This window comes from Dendronephthya gigantea, unplaced genomic scaffold (assembly GCF_004324835.1).
Source record: "Dendronephthya gigantea isolate DGI-Jeju-01 unplaced genomic scaffold, DenGig_1.0 000456F, whole genome shotgun sequence".
In the NCBI taxonomy this organism is placed as follows: Eukaryota; Metazoa; Cnidaria; class Anthozoa; order Malacalcyonacea; family Nephtheidae; genus Dendronephthya; species Dendronephthya gigantea.
In genome coordinates this window covers 32,277-57,098 of record NW_021163466.1, presented here as the reverse complement: position 1 = coordinate 57,098, position 24,822 = coordinate 32,277, and the positions used below count along the sequence as shown (strand labels likewise).

The following is a 24,822-nucleotide window of genomic DNA, read 5'->3' as shown; positions in this document are numbered from 1 at the left end:
ATGTCAACCAGTTCTTTCTCTAGCAGACATTTTCAAAAAAGTACAAGCTATAAAACATACGCCGATAAACAAAGACATCTTGATACATCATGATGTTGAGCGATAGATTTAAACGAGACGCAATTATTTCACGATTATGTACGATTGAATATTATGATTTCTTTGTTGGGGCAAAAAAAAGACATCCAGGAAACGCAGACTAGACGTTTAAAATAGTGTTCATTTCCTCAAAGTTCATTTCCTCACGCACACAACTCTTGTATAAATTTAGAGCACGACTCTGTGCTCAATCAGATCGAGTTAGTCGAGCTGGTTTCAGGACAGATTGAGAACTGATTTCAAAACCTAATAATGTTGAGAATTGCGTTGGTTGTGATTCTCTTCCAGGTTGTTCTGCAAACTGGTTGCACAAAAGCACTTTGCTACAACAACGTTCGCTTGCAACTATTAATTATTACCACAATGAAATTTAGTCATGTAATATGAAAAACCTTCTACCATGATACTGGTTTAGTGAGATGCAAAAAAACACCTTGGAGTATTTGTGCTAGAACCGGATATCAATACAGAGAATATACAAGATGTACAAAGACATTTTAAAGACTCCAGACGATGATGATGAGTGATACATTTGAACGAGACGCAATTATTTTCCACACATTCCAGAATCACCACTTGAATAAAAGCGTTTTGTTTTACGTTTGTGCGAATGTCTTAAAAATCGGTGAGCCCGCACGAGAATATCTAAAAGCTGACGTTGAAGGAGACTAGCAGGAAACGCAAACGAGACTTTTAATTTGTCCTCCAAACTGGTTGCACAGAAGCACTTTGCTGTGAAAACTTGTCTCTTGGCTAACACGGATAGTGTCGCTAAGATTTCGATTTTTAGGCCAGAGAAACGATTCCTCTAGGCTCTTTTGTAGTTGCTAATTTGTTTTGTGCCACTTAACTTGATTAAAGAACTTCACATTCCCAACTTTGGATGATTGCGCTACGACCTAGAAAGGAGCTTGGTGGTACAAGAGCTGTTATTATTCCAACCTCAATGGCCGGTATGGAGCCAGTGAAATAAGATGGAACACTTTGAGAAAAGAAATGAAAAAGACTGACGACGATGAAAATTCGCCCAAAACCAGTTTTAAAATAAAGAGGAGCTTTAGAAGAAGAACATCAGGTTTAATGTTCTGCCAAACTATAATATGTTTTAGTAATAGTGAAATAGACGGGATATAATTAATTATATTATGCTCGAAGGGGAGGTTACGGTTGCACGTGGTTGCCAAACGGAAACGTTGACACTTCAAAAATGCTCAAAAATGCACATGCAATAGTTGTAGATTATATAACGGCTTGACTGACTAGTAGAAACACATTGCAGCGGTTGAATAGATTGAATTGATGAATTGGTACGCAGAATATAAATTGCAGAATCTAAACTTGTCGTTTTGTTGATTATATCTTATATTAACAAATGAGCAGTTCCCCATGCATATGGCTCCGACCAACCTGCTCGTAAAAGGTTTGAAGGACAAGATAAAAGGAGTCGTTTAACAATAGTTATGAGGCCATAATCTAAAAGATAAATTACACGTTTGAAATAATTAAATTATTTATTGAAATCGCATTTGAACAATATCAGAATGCTCAGCAATTGCTAAGCAAACCTAATTTCCTAGGAGACATGCTGACTCCATCGCAGTCCGTTATCAAGACACTGATATATTAATGTTATAAAGATCGGTGGCCAAAAAATGTTTACAATGCCGACCCGGCCATTATAATTTCTCGTTCGCGTATCATCAAAGCGACTGGCCATGGGAACGAGTCAGATTATCCCCCACTCACATTCCAGAATCATCACTTAAATAAATGCGTTTTTCCTGACCACTAAGCAGGTGTATGCACGCTAACAAAAATTGATTGCACAATTCACAATTCACTATTTTCATTTTCACCATTAGTGGAATCATTATACCGCGCGTCCGGGGTAGCAAAATTTACTTGCCCTGTAGAAATCTACAGATATAGCGTATGTTGTGTCCTAAAGTCAAGCTAACCAAAGCTAGCCGCTAATATTAGTGCAACAAGATAATATGGAATCATACAAATAATTTTAGATCTGGTTTAGAATGCATGTTTTTACGTATTTTTATAGCGAATTGTGGATCGCGATGTTGCGTGTGTGTGGTTTCTTGGTGGGATAAGCCAGCCGAAAAATACAACAACGTTCGCTTGCAACTATTAACTATCGCCACAATGAAAATTAGTCATGTAATATGAAAAACCTTCTACCATGATATTGGTTTAGTGAGATGCAAAAAAAACACTTGGAGTGTTTGTGCTAGAACCGGATATCAATATAGAGAATATACAAGGTGTACAAAGACATTTTGAAGACATTTTGTTGTTGCTAATTTGTTTTGTACCACTTAACTTGATTAAAGAACTTCACATTCTCAACTTTGGATGATTGGATCCGGCCATAGTACAGAAGTTGCCCTTGCCCTTTGTCTCAACCAAGTACTAACACTTCTTCACGCTTCTTGATATTTAACTGCACTCCTTTTGTACACAGCACGTTTTCCAGCTAGCATGGTGAACCAGTTCTTTCTCTAGCAGACATTTCAAAAAAGTACAAGCTATAAAACACACGCCGATAAACCAAGGCATCTTGATACATCATGATGTTGAGCGATAGATTTAAACGAGACGCAATTATTTCACGATTATGTACGATTGATATTATGATTTCTTTGTTGGGGCCAAAAAAAGACATCAAGGAAACGAAGACTAAACGTTTAAAATAGTGTTCATTTCCTCAAAGTTATTTACTCACGCACACAACTCTTGTATAAATTTAGAGCACGACTCTGTGCTCAATCAGATCGAGTTAGTCGAGCTGGTTTCAGTGGACAGATTGAGAACTGATTTCAAGACCTAACAATGTTGAGAATTGCTCTGGTTGTGATTCTCTTCCAGGTTGTTCTACAAACTGGTTGCACAGAAGCACTTTCTGTGACGATGTCAGATCTGATATAAAAAATCGTATAAAAATATATTTTAAAGGTAACGCAAGTGATTCTCTTGCTTTTCACAATGACATGCCGTTCACCACCAAGGATAGTGACAATGATATTTGGGGTCCTGCTAACTGTGCAGTTTTAAAGAAAGGAGCTTGGTGGTATAAAGATTGCTATCATTCTAACCTCAATGGTTTGTACTGAGTCAAGGATTTGAACACCGGAATTAACTGGTACTTCAACAGGCGTTCACGACTTTGGAAAGCGACAGAGATGAAACTTCGTCCAAACCACTGAACTAACTAGCTCTAGCTATAAAATGTCTATATAGTCAAAACTGTCCAGCCTTATTCTGCGATAATCATCACTTTCATTATAGTTTAAATTCGAATAAAGCAAACTCACAATACAGAACTGCTGAGAATTGTTGTATTTTATTTTCCAATCACACCCAGAATTAAAATTCACAATTTAGATATTGCAAACCGGAATCGCAGCTTGAATAATTGACTTTTTTTTAAATTACTTGAACACAATGTCTTCGTTTATCCCAAAGTAAATAACCGGAAGCCCGCATAGAAATATTTAAATGCTGATGTTGGAGGGAAGTTCAAAGCAATGTTCTTATACGCGTTTAGGAAAAACAGGACGTGCAAAATAGTGAATGCACGATAGACTATAATGATTTCCTTGTTTGGCTCATACTTAAAAATTGACATGCCGGATACGCAAACTAGACAATAGTCGCAAGCCAAGGGAGAGCGAAGTTCATTTCCCCTGTGCACACAGCTCTTGTATAAATTGACCAGAACTTGACTCAATTTTCAATCAGATCGAGTCAGTCGAGCTAGCTTCTACTCAGTGGACAGATAATTGAGAATTTCAAGACCTAGCAATGTTAAGAATTGCTCTGGTTGCGATTCTGTTCCAGGTTGTTGTGCGAAGTGGTTTCTCAGAACCACTTTGCTGCGATGATATCAGATCTGATATAAAAAATCGTACCCTCGCTTACAACTTATTGTGTTCAAAACACGAACCACAGCTTGGATCATGCTGTCGTGTCATAGAACGGAACATTCCCAGACATAAACTGGCGCTCAGAATACTGTGTCCAAACAACGGTAAAGTTGCGATTTTGTTTAGTTATGCTATGATTTGAATTCATTTTAAAGATCAACCGGACTTATTTAAATTAAATTTAATATTGAAATACAAACCGGCCATTGTAAGTCAAACCCGTGCGGCCCTAATGCTTTATGCACCAGCCATTCAAATTACTACACATGCACCTGTAAACCTGGTTATACTGGTCCAGGAACCAATTGTACAAGTAAGAGAAAATAACAAACTTTCATGTTCTGTTACGATGATTTTGTTAATGTGTAAAACAACTTATAACATTTGTTGTATTATTTCAGAGATCAACTATTGCTCGTCCAATCCTTGCGATGTCAACGCTGTTTGTGTCAGTAACACTTACAACTACACATGCACCTGCAAACCTGGTTATACTGGTCCAGGAACCAATTGTACAGGTGTGTAAAACTTTCTCTTATAAACAAGAAAATCTACAGGCAGGATGTCATAATTATTATTTACAATTGTAAAAACATTAGTTCGCTAGTTTTCGCTTTTGTTGCGTTCCGCTGGAAAAATAAACTCTATGAACAGCATGGCTTGAATCAAAGAAACCCGCCTAGGATATCGCTGCTAAAGGATATGTCGTTGGCATTTCCTGCCATCAAATAGCTAAATTAACACTTTGACGTTTTGTCATCCAATTGCTATTCTGATATTTTCGCAACATTTTTCCGTTTCCACAGTTATTGCCGAAAATGGTTGTGCTGATCTTTATAAATCTGGAGTAAGAAAAGATGGTGTGTATACTATTGATCCTGATGGCCTGGGATCTTTCAAAGTCAGATGTGATATGAACACAGACGGGGGTGGGTGGACCGTGTTCCAAAGAAGACAAGATGGAAGTCAAGATTTCTACCGTGGATGGTCAGACTATAAAGCTGGCTTTGGTGATCTTAACGGCGAGTTCTGGTTGGGCCTTGATAAAATACACCGTTTAACCAAATCTGGCCAAGATGTTTTAAGAGTAGACTTGACAGAATTTAATGGCGATGAGGCTTACGCAAAATATGGAAAGTTTAGCGTGGCTGATGAATCAGACAAATAAAAATTGACTGTTGGCAATTATTCAGGTAAACCACATCTACGCTCTGCCTTAATTTAGAATCGTGACACTCAAAGACACTTAAGTTAAGACAGGATGAAAATTAATCTCTTTGTCTTCAGTGAAAATTGAATATATTATATATCGTTATTTTCAGTATATCCCATAATACCGTGCGTCCGGGGTAGCAAATGTGTTTATTATGAAGGGTAACAAGTTTAAGATTAAAAAACATCAACTGGAATAAAGTTTCACTATAAATTTGTCAGAAGGAAAAAGGGTGGTTTTGCGGCAACGTTGGGATTGAAAGACTTAGCGGAAATAGTTATGAAAGAAATTAATGTTCTTAATAAAGGCTGAATTTTACGACGTGACTAGTCCTATAACGACTCTGGATGAAATAAAACCTCCTGTTACCCCATTATAATAGCATTAGTACAGGATAGAGTTTGTGTTAGTTACTCAGGTTAAATAGCGTTAAAATTATGGTATTAAAGTTTACAGTTATCACATTACATATTGCATAACATGAATGGAAACATGAGATTATTTAAGACAAAAACTAGGAAAGTTGCAGAAAAGGAAACTTAGGTTTTATGCGGATGCAATTCAAGAGCAGAGTCCTCACTACCACTCCACGGAAAACTTTGCTTGTGGGATAGGAAACACTTCACAATTGATTCACAACCATCACAGATATAACAAGCTACAACCAAAGCTATTCATAGCCATACTTCATATTTTCGGTATAACAGTGTTCTACAGTTCAAAAAGTCAACCAAATACATAAACTATTTTTTACCCTTCGTACCCGACACCTCGTCCTTGTTCGATCATTATTTCCACCAAGTGATCCATTTTAACTGCTCACCTTGATAATGAAGTGAGATGCAGAATAAAATCCTGAATTTCGCATATTATTTTTCATTGATTCGCCAGAACGAGGCTCTCCATAGACGTAGGCTAGAGAAGTTGGTGTTTTAGAGAAGTTTTTTTGCTTTAAAATGATATTCACTGAGGAAGTTTTTATTATTTTCTATAAAGGTAATGCAAGTGATTCTCTTACCTATCACAATCAAATGAAGTTCTCTACCAAGGATAGCGACAATGATGTTTTCGGCAGTAATTGTGCTACGAGCTACAAAGGAGCTTGGTGGTACAAGAGCTGTCATTATTCCAACCTCAATGGCCTGTACCTGGTGCAGGTAAGAGTAGTAGCAGCGGAATAGGCTGGTACTTTTGGAAACGTTCGTGGTATTCAATGAAAAAGACGACGATGAAAATTCGTCCAAACCAGTTTTAAAATGAAGAGGAGCTTTAGAAGAGACTAGTTTTGCGGCGAAGAACATCAAGTTTGATGTTTGTACTAAACTAATATGTTTTAGTAATAGTGGTATAGACGGGATATAATTAATTATATTATGCACGAAGGGGAGGTTACGGTTGCACGTGGTTGCCAAACGGAAACGTTGACACTTTGCACCATGAACAATACAAAATGCACAATAATGCACTACAGTTGTAGATTATATAACGAGTTGACTGACCAGTAGAATGTGATTGCAGATGTTGAATAGATTGTTAATGACTTAGTGCGCAGAATATGCATAGCAGAATCTAAACTTGTCGTTGTGCTGATTATATCTTATAACATATGAGCTGTTCCCCATGCATACGGCTCCGACGATCCTGCTCGTAAAAGGTTTGAAAGAGAACATAAAGGAGTTGAAACTGTTCATTGAAATCGCATTTGAGCTTAGCAATAGCTAAGCGAACCTAATTCCCTACTAAAAGATATGCTGACTCCTTTGCAGTGCCTTGACAAGACACATATTAATGATATTTAACAATCGCTGGCCAGGATAATCGCGGCCATTATGATTACTCGTTCGCGTAACATCAAAGCGACTGGGAACGAGTCAGATTATCCCACTCGCATTCCAGAATCACCACTTGAATAAATGCGTTTTGTTTTACGTTTGCGCAAATGTCTTAATGTGAATACGCACGAAAATATCTAAACGCTGAGACTTGCAGGAAACGCAAACGAGACTTTTAATTTGTCCTCCAAACTGGTTGCACAGAAGCACTTTGCTGTGAAAACTTGTCTCTTTGTTAACACGGTTGGTGTCGCTAAGATTTCGATTTTTGGGCCAGAGAAACGATTCCTCTAGGCTTTTGCAGTTGCCTATTTGTTTTGTGCCACTTAACTTGATTAAAGAACTTCACATTCCCAACTTTGGATAATTGGATCCGGCCATAGTAAAGAAGTTGCCCTTGCCCTTTGTCTCAACCAAGTACTAACACTTCTTAACGCTTCTTGGTATTCAACTGCTAGCAATTCTGATATTTCGTTTCTTTTCCGTTTGCGCGGCAGTTATTGCCTAAAATAGTTGTGCTGATCTTTATAAATCAGGGGTAAGGCAAGATGGGTTTATACCATCAATCCTGATGGCTTGGGATTGTTCCAAGTCAGATGTGATATGAGCAAAGACGGGGGAGGCTGGACCGTGTTTCAAAGAAGACAAGATGGAAGTCAAGATTTCTACCTTAGATGGTCAGACTATAAAGCAGGTTTTGGTGATTTCAAAGACAAGTTCTGGTTGGGTCTTGATAAAATACACCGTTTAACCAAATCTGGCCAAAATCTTTTAAGAGTTGATTTGATGGAATTTAATGGCGATGAAGCTTAGACAAAATATGGAAGCATTGTGTGGCTGATGAAGCAGAAAAATACAGATTGAATATTGCCAGATATTCAGGTAAACTACACGTTGTAGCTAAACGACATACATTCACTGCTGTCGACAGATTAATCCGTTCGCGGTGCTTAGACCAAGTCACAAAGACTGCATCTAAATCCCTTCAATTAAAATTATTCGTACATGAATTACATATTTTAGGTAACCATACCTTCATAGTAACACGAAAGGAAAATCCCAGCAGATAGTTTACTAATAAAGTTAAAATACTTTTTTCCTAAAATATTATTTATTAAATTACATTTTTCAAAAATATATATAATTTTTTAAAGGTAACGCAAGTGATTCTCTTGCTTTTCACAATGACACGCCGTTCACCACCAAGGATAGTGACAATGATATTTGCGGTCTTGCTAACTGTGCAGTTTTAAAGAAAGGAGCTTGGTGGTACAGAGATTGCTATCATTCTAATCTCAATGGTTTGTACGGTGTGAAGGATTTGAACACCGGAATTAGCTGGACTTCAACGGGCGTTCATGACTTTGGAAAGCGACAGAGATGAAACTTCGTCCAAACTACCGAACTAACTAGCTATAAAATGTCTATATAGTCAAAACTGTCCAGTCTTATTCTACTGTTAAAAGTCTTTTATTTTCTACGCGAGGTAGGAGATCTTTACAATAGTTAGCTAATGTTCATTAATGTTAGTTTCTGGCTTCGTTCTTCTTTTCTCCTCTCTTCTCTTCTCTTCAGATCTTCGTCCTTTCGGACCTCGTTGTTTTTTGTTCTATAGTCTTGGTTGTCTGTTCTGTCAGGTTGAGCTTCCTAACGTTTCACATGCTTTTTACTCCGCTAGTCCACTCCGCTAGTCCACTCAAGGTTGGGGTGTTGTGCACGCCCTTTTATAGAAACGGTTGAGGGAAACTTGCAGACGTCATCAACCAGAGTGGGCTGATCTTTATCCAACCAATCAGCGCTGTTAGTTAGAAATGTGGGTTGGTTTTGGAAGCTCGTTCCAGCTCTCATATCTTGTTTGTTTAAGGCGTTGTCGCACTAGTCGAGTTGGTCTTCTGCTCAATCGATCAATACCTAAAAATGTTCACAACTTAAAATGTTTATCATCAACAACTAGTAAAATTTACAAACAATACGTCTGTGAACAATATCTTTCAACTTAAACTATTTTCACTCTTATTTTATCGAATTGAACTTTTGATGACGTAATCTATTACATGCTTGACCGAGCAACATTTTTAACACAATTGATTGACATAAGAACTTGAATGGCCTACAGCACGCACATTTTTTTAAAGAATGCGACCATTAAGATAAGTGACGACTTAAAACTGTTTATCCAGGTATTAGTTCTGAGAGGATTATAAATATTTTCACCTTATTACTTATTTAATCCCACGATATGTCATACATGAAAGGGAAAGGCGATTAATGTTTGCTAATGGCCGAAAATTATATTTACTCAGGCGTCTTGTGGCAAAAATCATTCACTAATCCCTGTCATGCTATTGGTATTCCTATTTTTACAGCTATTTTCATATGCGTATCTCTAAACTAAATAAAGCCTTGCGTAACACTACGATATTCATCACTTTCATTATAGTTTAAATTCGAATAAAGCAAACTCACATGCAAAACAGATTTGCTGAGAATTGTTGCATTTTATTTGTAAATTGGTATTCAACTGCACTCCTCTTGTACACAGCACGTTTTCTCGCTAGCATGGTCAACCAGTCCTTTTACCATCCGACATTTTCAAAAAAATATTAGCCAAAACATGCGCCAATAGACAAAGACATCTTGATACATGATAACGATGATCCATAGATTTAAACGCATTTAGCAAAGCAATGTTTTTATACGCATTTAAAAAAAACAGGACGTGCGATATTGCATGCACGATATAGACTATAATGATTTCCTTGTTTGGCTAATACTTAAAAAACGACATGCCGGAAACGCAAACTAGATATTAATAGTGAACGCAAGCCAAGCCCAAGGCAGAGCGATGTTCATTTCTCCTGTGCGCACAGCTCTTGTATAAATTGACCAGAGCTTGACTCTGTTCTCAGTCAGATAGAGTTAGTCGAGTTGGTTTCTACTCAGTGGATGCGGATCAGAATTGAGAATTTCAAGACCTAACAATGTTGAGAATTGCTTTGGTGGTGATTCTGTTCCAGGTTTTTCTGCAATCTGTTATTACAGAAGCACTTTGCTGTGATATCAGATCTGATATAAAAAATCGTACCCTCGCTTACAACTTATTGTGTTCAAAACAAGATCAAAAGCTTGGGTCATGCTGTCGTGTCATAGAACAGGAAATTCGCAGACAGAAATTGGCGCTCAAAATATTGTGTCTAAACAACGGTAACGTTGCGATTTTGTTTAGTTATGCTATGATTTCAAGATCAGTCGGACTTATTTAAATGAAATTAACATATAGAAACCAACCATTGCAAGACAAACCCTTGCGACTTCAATGCTGTTTGTGTCGGTCACTGTGACCACTACACATGCACCTGTAAACCTGGTTATACTGGTCCAGGAACCAATTGTACAAGTAAGAGAAAAAAACAAACTTTCATGTTCTGTTACGATGATTTTGTTAATGGCTAAAACAACTTATAACATTTGCTGTATTATTTCAGAGATCAACTATTGCTCGTCCAATCCTTGCGATGTCAACGCTGTTTGTGTCAGTAACACTTACAACTACACATGCACTTGTAAACCTGGTTATACTGGTCCAGGAACCTATTGTATAGGTGTGTAAAACTTGACAACTTTCTCTTATAAAAAAGCCGGAAAATCTACAGCAGGATGTCATAATTATTTTTTACAATTGTAAAAACATTAGTTCGCTAGTTTTCGCTTTTGTTGCGTTCCGGGGGAAAAATAAAAACTATGAACAGCATGGCTTGAATCAAAGAAATCCGCCTAGGATATCGCTGCGAAAGGATATGTCGTTGGCATTTCCCGCCATCAAATAGCTAAATTAACACTTTGACGTTTCGTTATCGAATTGCTATTCTGATATTTTCGCAACATTTTTCCGTTTCCACAGTTATTGCCGAAAATAGTTGTGCTGATCTTATAAATCAGGAGTGAGACAAGATGGTGTTTATACAATCAACCCTGATGGCCTGGGATTTTTCAAAGTCAGATGTGATATGCGCAAAGACGGGGTGGCTGGACCGTGTTCCAAAGAAGACAAGATGGCAGTCAAGATTTCTACCTAGGATGGTCAGACTATAAAGCTGGCTTTGGTGATCTTAACGGCGAGTTCTGGTTGGGACTTGATAAAATACATCGTTTAACCAAATCTGGTCAAAATGTTTTAAGAGTTAATTTGATGGATTTCGATGGCGCTGAACGTTACGCTAAATATGGAACATTTAGTGTGGCTGATGAATCAGACAAATACAGATTGAATGTTGGCAATTATACAGGTAAACCACGTGCACGCTCTGTCTAAACTTAGATTCTCAGCTGTTGAACTTATCCATACATACACGCGACTCTCAGAGACGGGATGCATCTCTCTATTTTCAGATAAAATTGAATAGATAATTCTCTATTTCCCATAATACCGTGCGTCCGGGGTAGCATATGTTCTTATTATGAAGTGTAGCATGTTTGAGATAAAAACATCAACTACAATAATATATCATAACTTCGTCAGGAGGAAAACAGTGGGTTTGCAGCAACGTGAGGAATTGAAAGTTTCGGTGAAATTTTTTTTTAGTAAGGCTGAATTTTACGCCGCGACTATAGTCCTTCAACGATTCTGGATAAAATAAAACCTCCTGTGACCCCATTACATTAACATAATTATTCCAGTTAAATAGCGCTAAAAATTTTGATTGGTATTAAAGATTACAGTTATAGCATTAGATATTAAGTTAAAATAACATTAAATACTTTGTGGGCGGAACATAGATGGAAACATGAAATTATTTAAGACAAAACTAGTAAAGTTGCGGAAAACTGGAAACTTAGGTTCTATGCGGATGCAATTCAAGAGCAGTGTCCTCACTACCACTCCACGGAAAACTTTGCTGGTGGGATAGGAAACACTTCACAATTGATTCACAGTCATCACAAGCTACAACCAAAGCTATTCATAGTCAGTACGTTATATACTTTCGGTGTAACAGTGTTCTACAGTTCAAAAAGTTAAACTGAAAATATGAACTCGTTACTCTAAACTATTTTCTACCCTTCGGCCTTCGCATCCGACCCACCGTCCTTGCTCGACTTTAATAAAGATTATTTCCATTCATTTAAATCAGAATAAATCCTGAATTTTTTCGCAGGGCGTACTAGAATTAACAATGACGTTCTTAGAAAAGTTTAATATATTATTTCATTATTTTTAAAAAGGTAACGCAGGTGATTCTCTTGATTCTCACAATCAAATGAAGTTCTCAACCAAGGATAATGACAATGATTTACTAGTAGTAATTGTGCTACGAGATGGAAAGGAGCTTGGTGGTACAACAGCTGTCATGATTCCAACCTCAATGGCCTGTACCTGGGTGCAGGTCAGAGTAGTCACACCGGAATAAAATGGCATATGTGGCAGTTTCATTCAATGAAAAAGACGACCATGAAAATTCGTCCAAACCAGTTTTAAAATAAAGAGGAGCTTTAGGAGAGACTTATTTACGGCGAAGAACATCAAGTTTAATGTTTCAACCCAACTATAATACGCGTACGTTCCAGTAATAGTATTAGACGGGATTAGACGGGATATAATTAATTATTGTGCACGAAGGGGAGGTTACGGTTGCACGTGGTTGCCAAACCGAAACGTTGCCACTTTCCACAATGAACAATACAAAATGCACAATAATGCACTACAGTTGTAGATTATATAACGAGTTGACTGACTAGTAGAATGAGATTGCGAGATTGAATAGATGAATTGGTACGCAGAATATAAATGGCAGAATCTAAACTTGTCGTTGTGCTGATTATATCTTATAACATATGAGCTGTTCCCATACGACTTCGACGATCCTGCTCGTAAAGGTTTGAAAGACAACATAAAAAGAGTCGTTTAACAATAGTTAATGAGGCCTTAATGAACTGAAAGATGAATTACTCGTTTGCAACTGTTTTTGAACTTCCATTTGAACTATATCAGAATGCTCAGCAATAGCTATAAGCAAACCTATACTAATTTCCTATAGCAAGTATGCTGACTTCTTCGCAGTCCCTAATAAGACGCATATTGATGATATTTAAAATCCCTAATGTTTACACTCGGGCTATTCTAGCAAAAAAATTTTCCAAAAAATTTCCATTTAAACGAGACTCAAATTATTCCAATCACATCCAGAATTACCACTACAATTTAGGTATTACAATCCAGAATTGCAGTTTGAATAATGACTTTGTTTTACTTGTACAAAATGTCTTCGTTTATCCCAAAGTAAATAACCGGAAGCCCGCTAGAAATGTTTAAATGCTGACGTTGAAGGGAAGCTCGAAGCAATGTTTCTATACGCGTTTAGGAAAAACAGGACGTGCAATATAGTGAATGCGCGATAGACTATAATGATTTCCTTGTTTGCCTCATACTTAAAAAACGACATGCCGGAAACGCAAACTAGACATTAATAGTGAACGCAAGCCAAGGAAGAGCGAAGTTCATTTCCCCTGTGCACACAGCTCTTGTATAAATTGACCAGAGCTTGACTCTGTTTTCAATTAGATCGAGTCAGTCGAATTGGTTTCTACTCAGTGGACGGATAATTGAACGGAGAACTTCAAGACCTAACAATGTTGAGAATTGCTCTGGTGGTGATTCTGTTCCAAGTTGTTCTGCAAACTGCTTGCACCGAAGCACTTTGCTGTGATGATATCAGATCTGATATAAAAAATCGTACCCTCGCTTACAACTTATTGTGTTCAAAACACGATCCACAGCTTGGATCATGCTGCCGTGTCATAGAACGGAACATTCGCAAGCATAAACTGGCGCTCAGAATACTGTGTCCAAACAACGGTAACGTTGCGATCTTGTTTAGTTTTGCTACGATTTGAATTCATTTTAAAGATCAGCCGGACTTATTCAAATTAAATTAACATATAGAAACCGACCATTGCAAGTCAAATCCGTGCGGCCCTAATGCTGTTTGTGTCAGTAACTCTAACCACTACACATGCACCTGTAAACCTGGTTATACTGGTCCGGGAACCAACTGTACAAGTAAGAGAAAATAACAAACTTTCATGTTCTGTTAGTTGTTACGATTTCCAAGATGTTTCTGTTAGTGTCTAAAACAACTAAAATAACATTGTTGTGTTATACCAGAGATCGACTCTTGCTCGTCCAATCCTTGCGGCTTCAATGCTACATGCACCAGCCATTCAACTTACTACACATGCACCTGTAAACCTGGTTATACTGGTCCAGGAACGAATTGTACAAGTAAGAGAAAATAACAAACTTTCGTATTCTGTTACGATGATTTTGTTAATGTCTACAACATCTCATAACATTTGTTGTATTGTTTCAGAGATCAACTATTGCTCGTCCAATCCTTGCGATGTCAACGCTGTTTGTGTCAACACTTACAACTACACATGCACCTGTAAACCTGGTATATGGTCCAGGAACCCATTGTAAAGGTGTGTAAAACTGACAACTTTCTCTTATAGACAAGAAAATCTACAGGCAGGATGTCATAATTATTATTCACAATTTTGCAGTAGTTTTCGCTTTTGTTGCGTTCCGGTGGAAAAATAAACACTATAAGAAGCATGGCTTGAATCAAACTCGCCTGGTATATAGAAAAGATTATTATTTCTGATATTTCGTAAACTTTTTCCGTTTGCGCAGTTATTTCCGGAAAAAGTTGTGCTGATCTCTATAAATTAGGGGTGAGGCAAGATGGTGTTTATACCATCAATCCTGATGGCCTGGGATCGTTCAAAGTCAGTTGTGATATGAGCAAGACGGGGGGCTGGACCGTGTTCCAAAGAAGACAAGATGGAAGTCAAGATTTCTACGTTGGATGGTCCGACTATAAAGCAGGCTTTGGTGATCTTAACGGCGAGTTCTGGCTGGGTCTTGATAAAATACATCGTTTAACGAAATCTGGCCAGAATGTTCTAAGAGTTGATTTGATGGATTTCAGGGTGCTAAACGTCACGCTAAATATGGCACATTTAGTGTGGCTGATGAATCAGACAAATACAGATTGACTATTGGAAGTTATCGGTCAGGTAAACCACATTAATGCAGATAGATTTTGTGGTAGATGCATTTAGATTAAATAGCGTATGTTATGGTATTAAAGATTACATAGAGTTATGGCACTAGATATTAAGATATAATAACATTAGATACATTTTTTGCTTTAAAATGTCATTTACAGAGAAGTTTACTATATTCTTGAAAGGTTACGCAGGTGATTCCCTTGATTATCACAATCAAATGCAGTTCACTACCAAGGATAATGACAATGATGCTTGGAGTCGTAATTGTGCTTCGTACCACAAAGGAGCTTGGTGGTACAAGAACTGTTTTCGATCCAACCTCAATGGCCTGTACGTGGATGCAGGTCAGATTAATAGCGAAGGAATAAACTGGTACCGTTGGAAACTTTCATACTACTCTTTTAAAAAGTCGGAGATGAAAATTCGTCCAACTGTTTAGTTTCAAAATAAAGACGAGGTTTAGGAGAGACATAAACATACTTACGTCGAAGAACATCGAGGATTATTTCTGAATCGTTAACCGAACAATGTAAATTTTGATTTCAGTCAGCAAAACATGCCGGCTTCATCGCTTCGTCAAAACTATAATCATGTTTTAGAAATAGTTAACGAGGATAGAATTAACTGAAAGATTAAATTACACGTTTAAAAATGTTTATTGAAATTGCATTTAAGCTATATCAGAATGCTCAGCAATATTTCTAAGCGAACCCAATTCCCAGGTTTGCTGATTCTTTCGAAGTCGATCCCTTGACTAAACACATATTAATCAAGACTTGTTATACAGTATAGGTGCTGTATATTCTAAATGTGATTGGTTCATTCGTAGTCACATGACTTTAAATGAAAGCAATGTTTCCCGCCAGGGAAACAAGTGAAAAATTGTTCCCCGCATATTGTCATAAAGAAAAAGCAACGTGTTTTTTTTGAAATGAATTTGTTGTGTAACATGTATGCATGTATGGTTTTGTTCCTATATAGCAAAGCACTTGATGTACACTATCTCAGGACTAGGTAAATCCGGTTCACATTACCAAATCCTGTTCCAGGTCAGGTCCAGGCCACCTTTTACTGTCGGCCTGATTTTGTGGCGTAGACCAGGTCCAGGTCTGGTCTAGGCGGAATAAACAACGTTCACATCTAGCCCTAGGCCTGGTCCAGGCCAGGTCAAAGCACGTAGTGTAAACGCGGCTTTTCACGGTACTAGACAAATAGGTATTGGTACTAAATTGTATTACAATTGTTTATGCACGATCAAACAGCCCTGACGGACATCGAAAGTTCAGAACAGGGATATCTCTTTCTGCTTTTACACAAATATACATATATACGTCAAGGCGACTAGAGGAGTGTTTTCACGACATGAGTTTATCGGCTATATGGTTCTCATATGAAAATATGATGTATATATACATCAAGACAATGAATTTTTATATTGTCAATCATGGGTTTATCGGCTGTATGCTTCTTAAATCACAGTAAACAAATAAGGATATGTGTAATTTGATTCCCAAAATCGGAACAGAAGATCTAAATATTCAGAACACCGAGAACAGGATATCTCTTTCTGCTTTTACACAAACGCATATAGATCAAGGAGATGAACCTTTATTGTTCAGTCTACAGGCATGCTTTCGTGAGTTTATCGACTATACCCGTAGGTATTCAATACTATTTTCGGCGCAAAACATCACCGCAATTAAACACTTAATTGGGGAACTGTCAAAGGGATCTAAAAAAAATGGGATATAAAAAAAAGGGGATATAAAATAGAAGATCTAAATTTAAAACTCCCTCCACTAATCCAGTCATTCACATGATGTATGAGAGCGTTTTTAAACTTATTAACCGTTTAAGCAAAACGCCTTGGAACTTCTAGTATGGTGAATGTACGATTGAATTAATGATTTCTTTGTTTTGGCTCATGCCGAAAAAAAGATATGCCGGAAACGCAAACTGAGATATCAATAGTGAAGGCAAGCCCGCCGAGGGAGAGCAAAGTTCATTTCCTCTGTGCACGCAGCTTTGGTATAAATTGACCCGAGCTTGACTCTGTTCTCAGTCAGATTCTCAAGTTGATCGAGTTGGCTTCTACTTGGACGGGTAATTGAGAATTTCGAGACCTAACCATGTTGAGAATTGCTCTGGTTGTGATTCTATTTCAGGTTGTTCTGCAAACTATTTGCACAGAAGCACTTTGCTGTGATGATATCAGATCTGATATAAAAAATCGTACCCTCGCTTACAACTTATTGTGTTCAAAACACGATCCACAGCTTGGATCATGCTGTCGTGTCATAGAACGGAACATTCGGAGGCGTAAACTGGCGCTCAGAATACTGTGTCCAAACAACGGTAAGGTTGCGATTTTGTATAGTTTTGCTATGATTTCGAGATCAACCGGACTTATTAAAATTAATTTTAATATAGAAACCGACCATTGTAAGTCAAACCCGTGCGGTCCTAATGCTGTTTGTGTCAGTCACTTTAACCAACTCACATGCACCTGTAAACCTTTGGTTATACTGGTCCAGGAACGAATTGTACAAGTAAGAAAATAACAAACTTTCATAGGTTCTTTTACGATGATTACAACTTATAACATTTGTTGTATGATTCCAGAGATCAACTATTGCTCGTCTAATCCTTGCGATGTCAACGCTCTTTGTGTCAGTAACACTTACAACTACACATGCACCTGTAAACCTGGTTATACTGGTCCAGGAACCAATTGTACAAGTGTGTAAAACTTGACAACTTTCTTTTATAAACAAGAAAATCTACAGGCAGGATGTCATAATTATTATTTACAATTGTAAAAACATTAGTTCGCTATTTTTGCTTTTGTTGCGTTCCGGTAGAAAAATAAACCCTGTGTCTGTGAACAGCATGGCTTCAATCAAAGAAACCCGCCTAGGATATCGCTGTGAAGGAAAATAGTTTGAGTAAGGAAAGACTTCAATGTTTGTTATTGAAATGACTATTCTCATATTTTGTAACATTTTTCCGTTTGCGCAGTTATTACCGGAAAAAGTTGTGCTGATCTCTATAAATTAGGAGTGAGGCAAGATGATGTTTATACCATAAATCCTGATGGTTTCGGATCGTTTCAAGTTAGATGTGACATGAGCACAGACAGAGGTGGCTGGACCGTGTTTCAAAGAAGACAAGATGGAAGTCAAGATTTCTATCGTGGATGGTCAGACTATAAAGCAGGCTTTGGTAATCTTAACGGCGAGTTCTGGTTGGGCCTTGATAAAATACACCGTTTAACCAAATCTGGCCAAAATGTTCTGAGAGTTGATTTGATGGATTTCAATCGCGCTGAACGTCACGCTAAATATAGAAACTTTGGTGTGGCTGATGAATCAGACAAATACAGATTGACTATTGGCAATTATTCAGGTAAACCACATGCACGCTCTGCCTTAATTTAGATTCTCAGCTGTTGAATTTATCTGTACATACACACGACGCTCAGAGACGGGATGAATCTCTTGTTTTCAGTGAAAATTAAATATATAATTCATTATTTTCAGTATACCTCATAATACCGTTCGTCCGGGTAGCAAATGTGTTTATTATGAAGGGTAACAAGTTTGAGATAAAAATACATCAACTCGAATAAAGTTTCAGTATAAATTCGTCAGGAAGAAAAACAATGGGTTGCGGCAACGTTTGGGATTGAAAGATTTAGCGGAAATAGTTATGAAAGAAATCATTTTTTGGCTGAATTTTACGACGTGACTAGTTCTACAACGACTGTGGATGAAATAAAACCTCCTGTTACCCCATTATAATAGCATCAGTACAGGGATAGAGTTTGTATTAGTTACTCAGGTTAAATAGCGTTAAGAATTATGGTATTAAAGTTTACAGTTATGGCATTAGATATTAAGATATAGAATAACATTTAATACCTTGTGCGCGTAACATGGATGGAAACATGAGATTATTTGCGACTAGACTAGGTAGGAAAGTTGCAGAAAAGGAAACTTAGGTTCTATGCGGCAGAAATTGAATCGATAGAATTCAAGAGCAGTGTCCTCACTACCACTGCACGGAAAACTTTGCTGGTGGATAGGAAACACTTCACAATTGATACACAGTCATCACAAGCTACAACCAAAGCTATTCATAGTCAGTACGTTATATACTTTCGGTGTCAGTAACAGTGTTCTACAGTTCAAAAAGTTAAACTGAAAATATGAACTCGTTACTCTAAACTATTTTCTACCCTTCAGCCTTCGCATCCGACGCACCGTCCTTGCTCGATTTTTAATGAAGATTATTTCCATCCATTTAACTCCCCCCCCTCTTGATAATATTGGAGAGAGATCCAGGATGAAATTCTGAAACTCGTATATTAAAATGATGTTCTTGGAAAAGTTTAAAATGTTAATATTTTTTGCTTTAAATGTTATTTACGGAGAGGTTTTTTACTTTATTCTTAAAAGGTGACGCTGGTGATTCTCTTGCTTTTCACAATCAAATGCAGTTCACTACCAAAGATAGCGACAATGATGCTCGGTGGAGTGGTAATTGTGCTAGGGTCTACAAAGGAGCTTGGTGGTACAACTACTGTCTTTATTCCAGCCTCAATGGCCTGTACCTGGATGCAGGCAGTTTTTATCCCGATGGAATAATCTGGTATCATTGGAAAATTCTTACCGATATTCTTTAAGAAGATCGGAGATGAAAATTCGTCCAAATTTGTTTTAAAATAAACACGAGTTTTAGGAGAGACATAAACATATTTACGTCAAAAGAAAATCAAGTCATTTCTGATTTGTTAACAGAACAATGTGAATTTTTATTTTAGCAACTATAATGTTTTAGAAATAGTTAACCGGAGGCTATAATAAACTGAAAAATAAATTACACGTTTGAAACTGTTTACTATTTTAAGTAGTTATGCTACGACTGGCAACGACAAGTTTCTTAAGTATTTCAGGCAAAAATCTATATACGAGATAGATTCCCGCACAACCGGCGATTTTAAGGTGCGCCGTAAAAACATTTAAAGCACCGTAAAAATTCGTCCAAACCAGTTTTAAAAGCTTCAGGAGAGACTTGAGAAGCTTGAGAGGCGACTTTTTGCGGCGAGAACATCAAGTTTGATATTTGTACTAAACTATAATGTTTTAGTAATAGTGTTATTGACGGGATATAATTAATTATATTATGCACGAAGGGGAGGTTACGGTTGCACGTGGTTGTCAAACGGAAACGTTGACACTTCAAAAATGCACAATAATGCACAATAGTTGTAGATTAAATAACGAGTTGACTGACTAGTACAATGAGATTGCGAGATTGAATTGATGACTTGGTACGCAGAATATAAATTGCAGAATCTAACTTAATTTTGTCGTTGTGTTTATTATATCTATATTAACATATGAGCTGTTCCCCATGCATATGGCTCCGACGATCCTGCTCATAAGAAGTTTGAAAGACTGCATCCATACGGAATAGTTAATGGGGCCATAATTAACTGAAAGATAAATTACACGTTTGCAACTGTTTATTGAAATCGCATTTGAACAATATCAGAATGCTCAGCAATAGCTAAGCAAACCTAATTCCCTAAGAGACATGCTGACTCCTTCGCAGTCCCTCTTCAAGACACATATTAATGATATTTAAAGATCGGTGGCGAGGAAAAATCTCTAATGTTTACTGTCTATTATAATTTCTCGTTCGCGTATCATCAAAGCGACTGGCGACGAGTGAGATTATCCCACTCACATTCCAGAATCATCACTTGAAACATCGGCAAACGGACTTTTAGGTTATAAACTTAATTCTTTGCGAAACGAATGAAATTTTATGGCTAAAACGAGTTAAGAAGATTTTTATAACGTAGACATTTCAGGCATGTCAAAAGAAAATGAAGGAGAAAACTCTGAACTCGCGAGAAAATCACGAGAGATATAACCTATTTGGTCCGTTTATTACGAAGGCATAGCTATTCATAGCCACTATACCATCTTTTCGGCATAACAGTGCATTACAGTTCAAAAAGTTAAACGTTGTACTAAGAAAAATATGAACTCGTTGCTTTAAACTATTTTTACTGTTCGCATCGTCCCCGTTCAGGCCTTTAGTAAAGATTATTTTCTCTTACGAGCTACAAAGGAGCTTGGTGTACATTCAACGGCGATCTTTTTCCCCACCTCAATGGCCTGTACCTGGGTGTTCAGTTCATTTCAGTACAGTCAAAGCGGAGTAATTTTCAGCCAAAAATTTCAGACATGTGGAACTCGTTTCGAAAATGATGTGACGCATGAACAATCGCTGATATATCAACATGTGTTTATTCACCCGTGTCACATATTCTCAGCGGCTGTAACCCAAGATTTCTCAATTGAGAAGTGCAGGTCTAACCCAGGCCAAATGATCATCTAAATCATTCAATATATATTAAGCGACCAATCAGAATACTTGATATAAAACAGTTTAATCTTTGATTTGGTTGTATTTTATTATTATTCAAGAAAATTTCGCACTTCACTTCGGCGCAATTTTTTACAATTATGCGAAAGGCGTGCGTAAAAACTGTTGTGTTGGGAAGAAATGGAAAATCGTCAATAACTACACCGTTAACTGTTGATGTAGAAACAACAGCTTCAAATAAGCATTCGACAAGCCTCCACGCAGATTTGCATAGTGACGAATCGTGCGATTTGCAAATCGATCATAACGCTCAACGCCTCATGAATTACCAGTCGTTGACGATTTAGAAAATGAAGAATCGGCCACACAAAGAAGAAATGTTAGTAATTATCTCAACTGGGAAAAATTCGGCCTCAATTGCTGAAAGCAAAGTTCGAAGATGCGATTTTACCGAGTGGTGTCATGTGTGGTGTTTGCTCTCAAAATGAAGCCAATATTCGCTGTAAATATTGTGGTCCACGGCAGTTTTTTTGCGAGAACTGTGCTATTGAACAACACGAAAGTCGAAATAAGTTTCACGTGATGGATAAATGGATGGTATTGTCTATATTAATGTTGATTAAAAAAACTTTAAAAATATGATAATATTTGCTAGCTTTTAAAGCTCTCCTCCGTGGCTTAATTTCTATAAGGAGAAGCCAATTTAATGGCATAAACGTACGTCAAAGATGTCGTTTCATTCTATAATTTCTTATTCTATTTAATAACTATTTGCAACCTACATGTTACATATTTTCAAGATTTTAAAGATGTTGGTCTTTTGCAATACTGTAATATGCTATTTTCACACATTCAGTAAGACTTAAAAAGTTAAAATTCAAATGTGTTCAGGCAAATTAAACCTGCTTTAACCTACAAAACCTACATTCTTTATTTCTTAGGAAACTAAGTTCATCCCACTGTTTCCAGACAATTCTGTAATTGAGTGGCCCACAATTGTGGGACACAAATTGTCAAGTTGTTTACACTTATTGATGCATTTGGTAAGGAATTTGTTCAGTATTCTTTGTTTGCATTAAAGCTACTAATCTACAAGGTCAAACTTTCCAACAACTTAAGTATCAAGTTGCATAGGAATTAAAGCTTACCTAATTAAGCAGAGGTTTTATTTCTCCAAACTTTTAAACAGATTAGCCATCCATAAATACACAAACAAAAGCTGCATGCTAAAATTTCAACAAAAGTTAGACTATGATTAAGCTTTTATAACCAGAAACCCCATGCCATGATCATTAATTAACCCTCAGATATAATGCAGTTGCATGGATTAACTAAACAAGTGTGTAATTTCATTTTTTCTGCTGTAGAACAATATTGTTTAACAACCTTGTCTATTGTATGTTGGAACAATAGATATTATTTGGACTGTGAGAATTAACTGCAATAATTTTAATTTAATTATTGATTGCTATTGAATATTGCTACTACTTTCTATGATTGTTAGGTAATCAACACTTGAAGCGAGTGGCTTTTTGCAGTTGTGAAAGCCATGCTGTGACACTACTCCGGTTGCATTGAATTGAACCTTGAATACCAGTGGGATGAATCTTATGTGGATTTACTTCTTTCAGCAAAAAGTTGCGGTAACAAAATATTTTATGCAGAGAATAACAATTTCGGAATATGGCACTGCATATAACTTAGTTCACACTTATAAATGCTTATTCTGGTATGACTGCTTATTCCTATGGCATTGCTAGACATTTCACTTGTGTGTGCAAATGTATTTTGTTCTTGATATTTGGATTTTGTACTTTTTTCAGAAACGAAATGAGTTTTTCAAGAGAGGAAGAGCCGGAAAGGATTCCCAACATTGAGAGAAGGATAAGTAGGTGGGACATGCGGCTATACAGTGATAATTAAACAGACTGCTGTCTGTTCAATTATTAGTTGTTATTACATCTGCTGTTGTTATTGCAGGTATTCGTATTGCAGCTGTACTCTTCCGTCTGGCTATTGTTATTAGTTGATTCCTAGTTGGTTTTTTAGGAATGAAAAAGCGTTATATTCCCTGGAGAAACGTCATGGTGTTCGAACAAGATGGAAGAAAAAAGAAAAAGCATATCAAAATGCGTATACAAGACTTATTGCCAAGAAACAGCAAAAGTTACTTCATACCCTTCATAGGATGGCGTCGGAGAGAATTTTTATTAGAACTTAAAGCAAAATATGCTGGTATAGAAATATTTCTTTTATGCTCTTTTACTTATCACACTACAAATAATGTATGTCCGAATACGCCTTTTCTTCCGTGAAGGTACTTTCTTCATTGGTGTTTATCTTTTACATGTATCTCCACTTGGATTTCCCTTGTTTTACTTAGTTGCCTCCGATTCTACTCCTTTTTTCAGATGGTCAAGCTATTGCAATAAAGCTTGGCAGTCAAATCGATCGCGTGGTCGCCAACATCACTCGGAACGTAAGCTTGATTAATGGGATGAATGAGAACGATGAGATTTCCTTTGATGATGTAAAGGATCCAAACGGGGAAGTATATCATGGTATTGTCGAACCCAATATTGAAACAGGAGTACCATCAAGAGTAAAAAATAGAGCGGTTGATCTTTTGTGTCTTAAAGATAGGTGTGAAGAGGAACAAAATATGGTGAAAAAAGAGATGTCTACATTTATTTCATTTCTCACCAAACAGATTGAAATAATTCAATCATTTATCGATCGTGAAGTTTCCAGCGACGACGAACTTGGTTTGCACTCCCTCGCCATTGAAAAGATGATGTTTTATCAGCGCCAAGTAAACGTAGTGAATGAGTTATGGTCCGGATTTAAAGTTTTACCTTTCACTACAGAGGACAGTGAGATGGTGGAGCCCATATCAGCCTTATATAAAGAAGATCTAGAATTTTATGATGATGTCGAATATATGTAAATACATACTATACTTGGAGGGTGAGCTTACTAAACATGTTGTGAAGATGTAACATTCTTATACAATGTGGGTAAAACTGACCCCTGTCTTTAGAATTAAAAAACATAAATAAAGTCGCTGTCAAATTTCATTTGGAAGGTGAGCTTACTAAACATGTTGTGAAGATGTAACATTCTTATACAATGTGGGTAAAACTGACCCCTGTCTTAAAAGTTAAAAAACGTAAATAAAGTCGGTGTCAAATTTCATTTGGAGGGTGAGCTTACTAAACATCTTGTGAAGATGTAACATTCTTATACAATGTGGGTAAAACTGACCCCTGTCTTT

The 24,822-nt window shown here is 37.0% G+C and overlaps 2 protein-coding genes and 4 pseudogenes across 2 annotated transcripts; all 6 read left to right on the top strand.

The window, feature by feature from the left end:
- The first annotated feature begins 3,101 nt into the window (after positions 1 to 3,101).
- Positions 3,102 to 6,808, top strand: LOC114543422 (annotated as a pseudogene).
- Positions 6,809 to 7,685: 877 nt separating this feature from the next.
- Positions 7,686 to 8,466, top strand: LOC114543421 (annotated as a pseudogene).
- A 1,442-nt stretch (positions 8,467 to 9,908) lies between these two features.
- Positions 9,909 to 11,066, top strand: LOC114543427 (fibropellin-3-like). Its single transcript, XM_028562408.1, has 4 exons — positions 9,909 to 10,286; positions 10,363 to 10,479; positions 10,568 to 10,684; positions 10,984 to 11,066. Exons 1-4 carry the CDS (start codon positions 10,064 to 10,066, stop codon positions 11,025 to 11,027), a joined length of 501 nt encoding a protein of 166 aa, XP_028418209.1. The 5' UTR covers positions 9,909 to 10,063; the 3' UTR covers positions 11,028 to 11,066.
- On the top strand, positions 11,030 to 12,679 carry LOC114543420 (annotated as a pseudogene).
- A 917-nt stretch (positions 12,680 to 13,596) lies between these two features.
- On the top strand, positions 13,597 to 19,833 carry LOC114543419 (ficolin-2-like). The gene is made up of 6 exons (XM_028562403.1): positions 13,597 to 13,932; positions 14,020 to 14,136; positions 14,242 to 14,358; positions 17,772 to 17,888; positions 18,168 to 18,554; positions 19,607 to 19,833. The coding sequence occupies exons 1-6, from the start codon at positions 13,707 to 13,709 to the stop codon at positions 19,831 to 19,833; spliced, it is 1,191 nt and encodes a 396-aa protein (XP_028418204.1). The 5' UTR covers positions 13,597 to 13,706.
- Positions 19,834 to 23,187: 3,354 nt separating this feature from the next.
- On the top strand, positions 23,188 to 24,514 carry LOC114543426 (annotated as a pseudogene).
- The last annotated feature ends 308 nt before the right edge of the window (positions 24,515 to 24,822 follow it).

Excerpts from the sequence above, each read along its gene's own strand:
- LOC114543419 (XM_028562403.1), top strand. The coding sequence starts at position 13,707 with ATGTTGAGAATTGCTCTGGTGGTGATTCTGTTCCAAGTTGTTCTGCAA. Across the intron at positions 13,933-14,019 it reads AATACTGTGTCCAAACAACG|AAACCGACCATTGCAAGTCA; the intron begins GTAACGTTGCGA and ends ATTAACATATAG. Across the intron at positions 18,555-19,606 it reads GACTATTGGCAATTATTCAG|GTGACGCTGGTGATTCTCTT; the intron begins GTAAACCACATG and ends TATTCTTAAAAG.
- LOC114543427 (XM_028562408.1), top strand. The coding sequence starts at position 10,064 with ATGTTGAGAATTGCTTTGGTGGTGATTCTGTTCCAGGTTTTTCTGCAA. Across the intron at positions 10,287-10,362 it reads AATATTGTGTCTAAACAACG|AAACCAACCATTGCAAGACA; the intron begins GTAACGTTGCGA and ends ATTAACATATAG. Across the intron at positions 10,685-10,983 it reads TCCAGGAACCTATTGTATAG|TTATTGCCGAAAATAGTTGT; the intron begins GTGTGTAAAACT and ends CCGTTTCCACAG.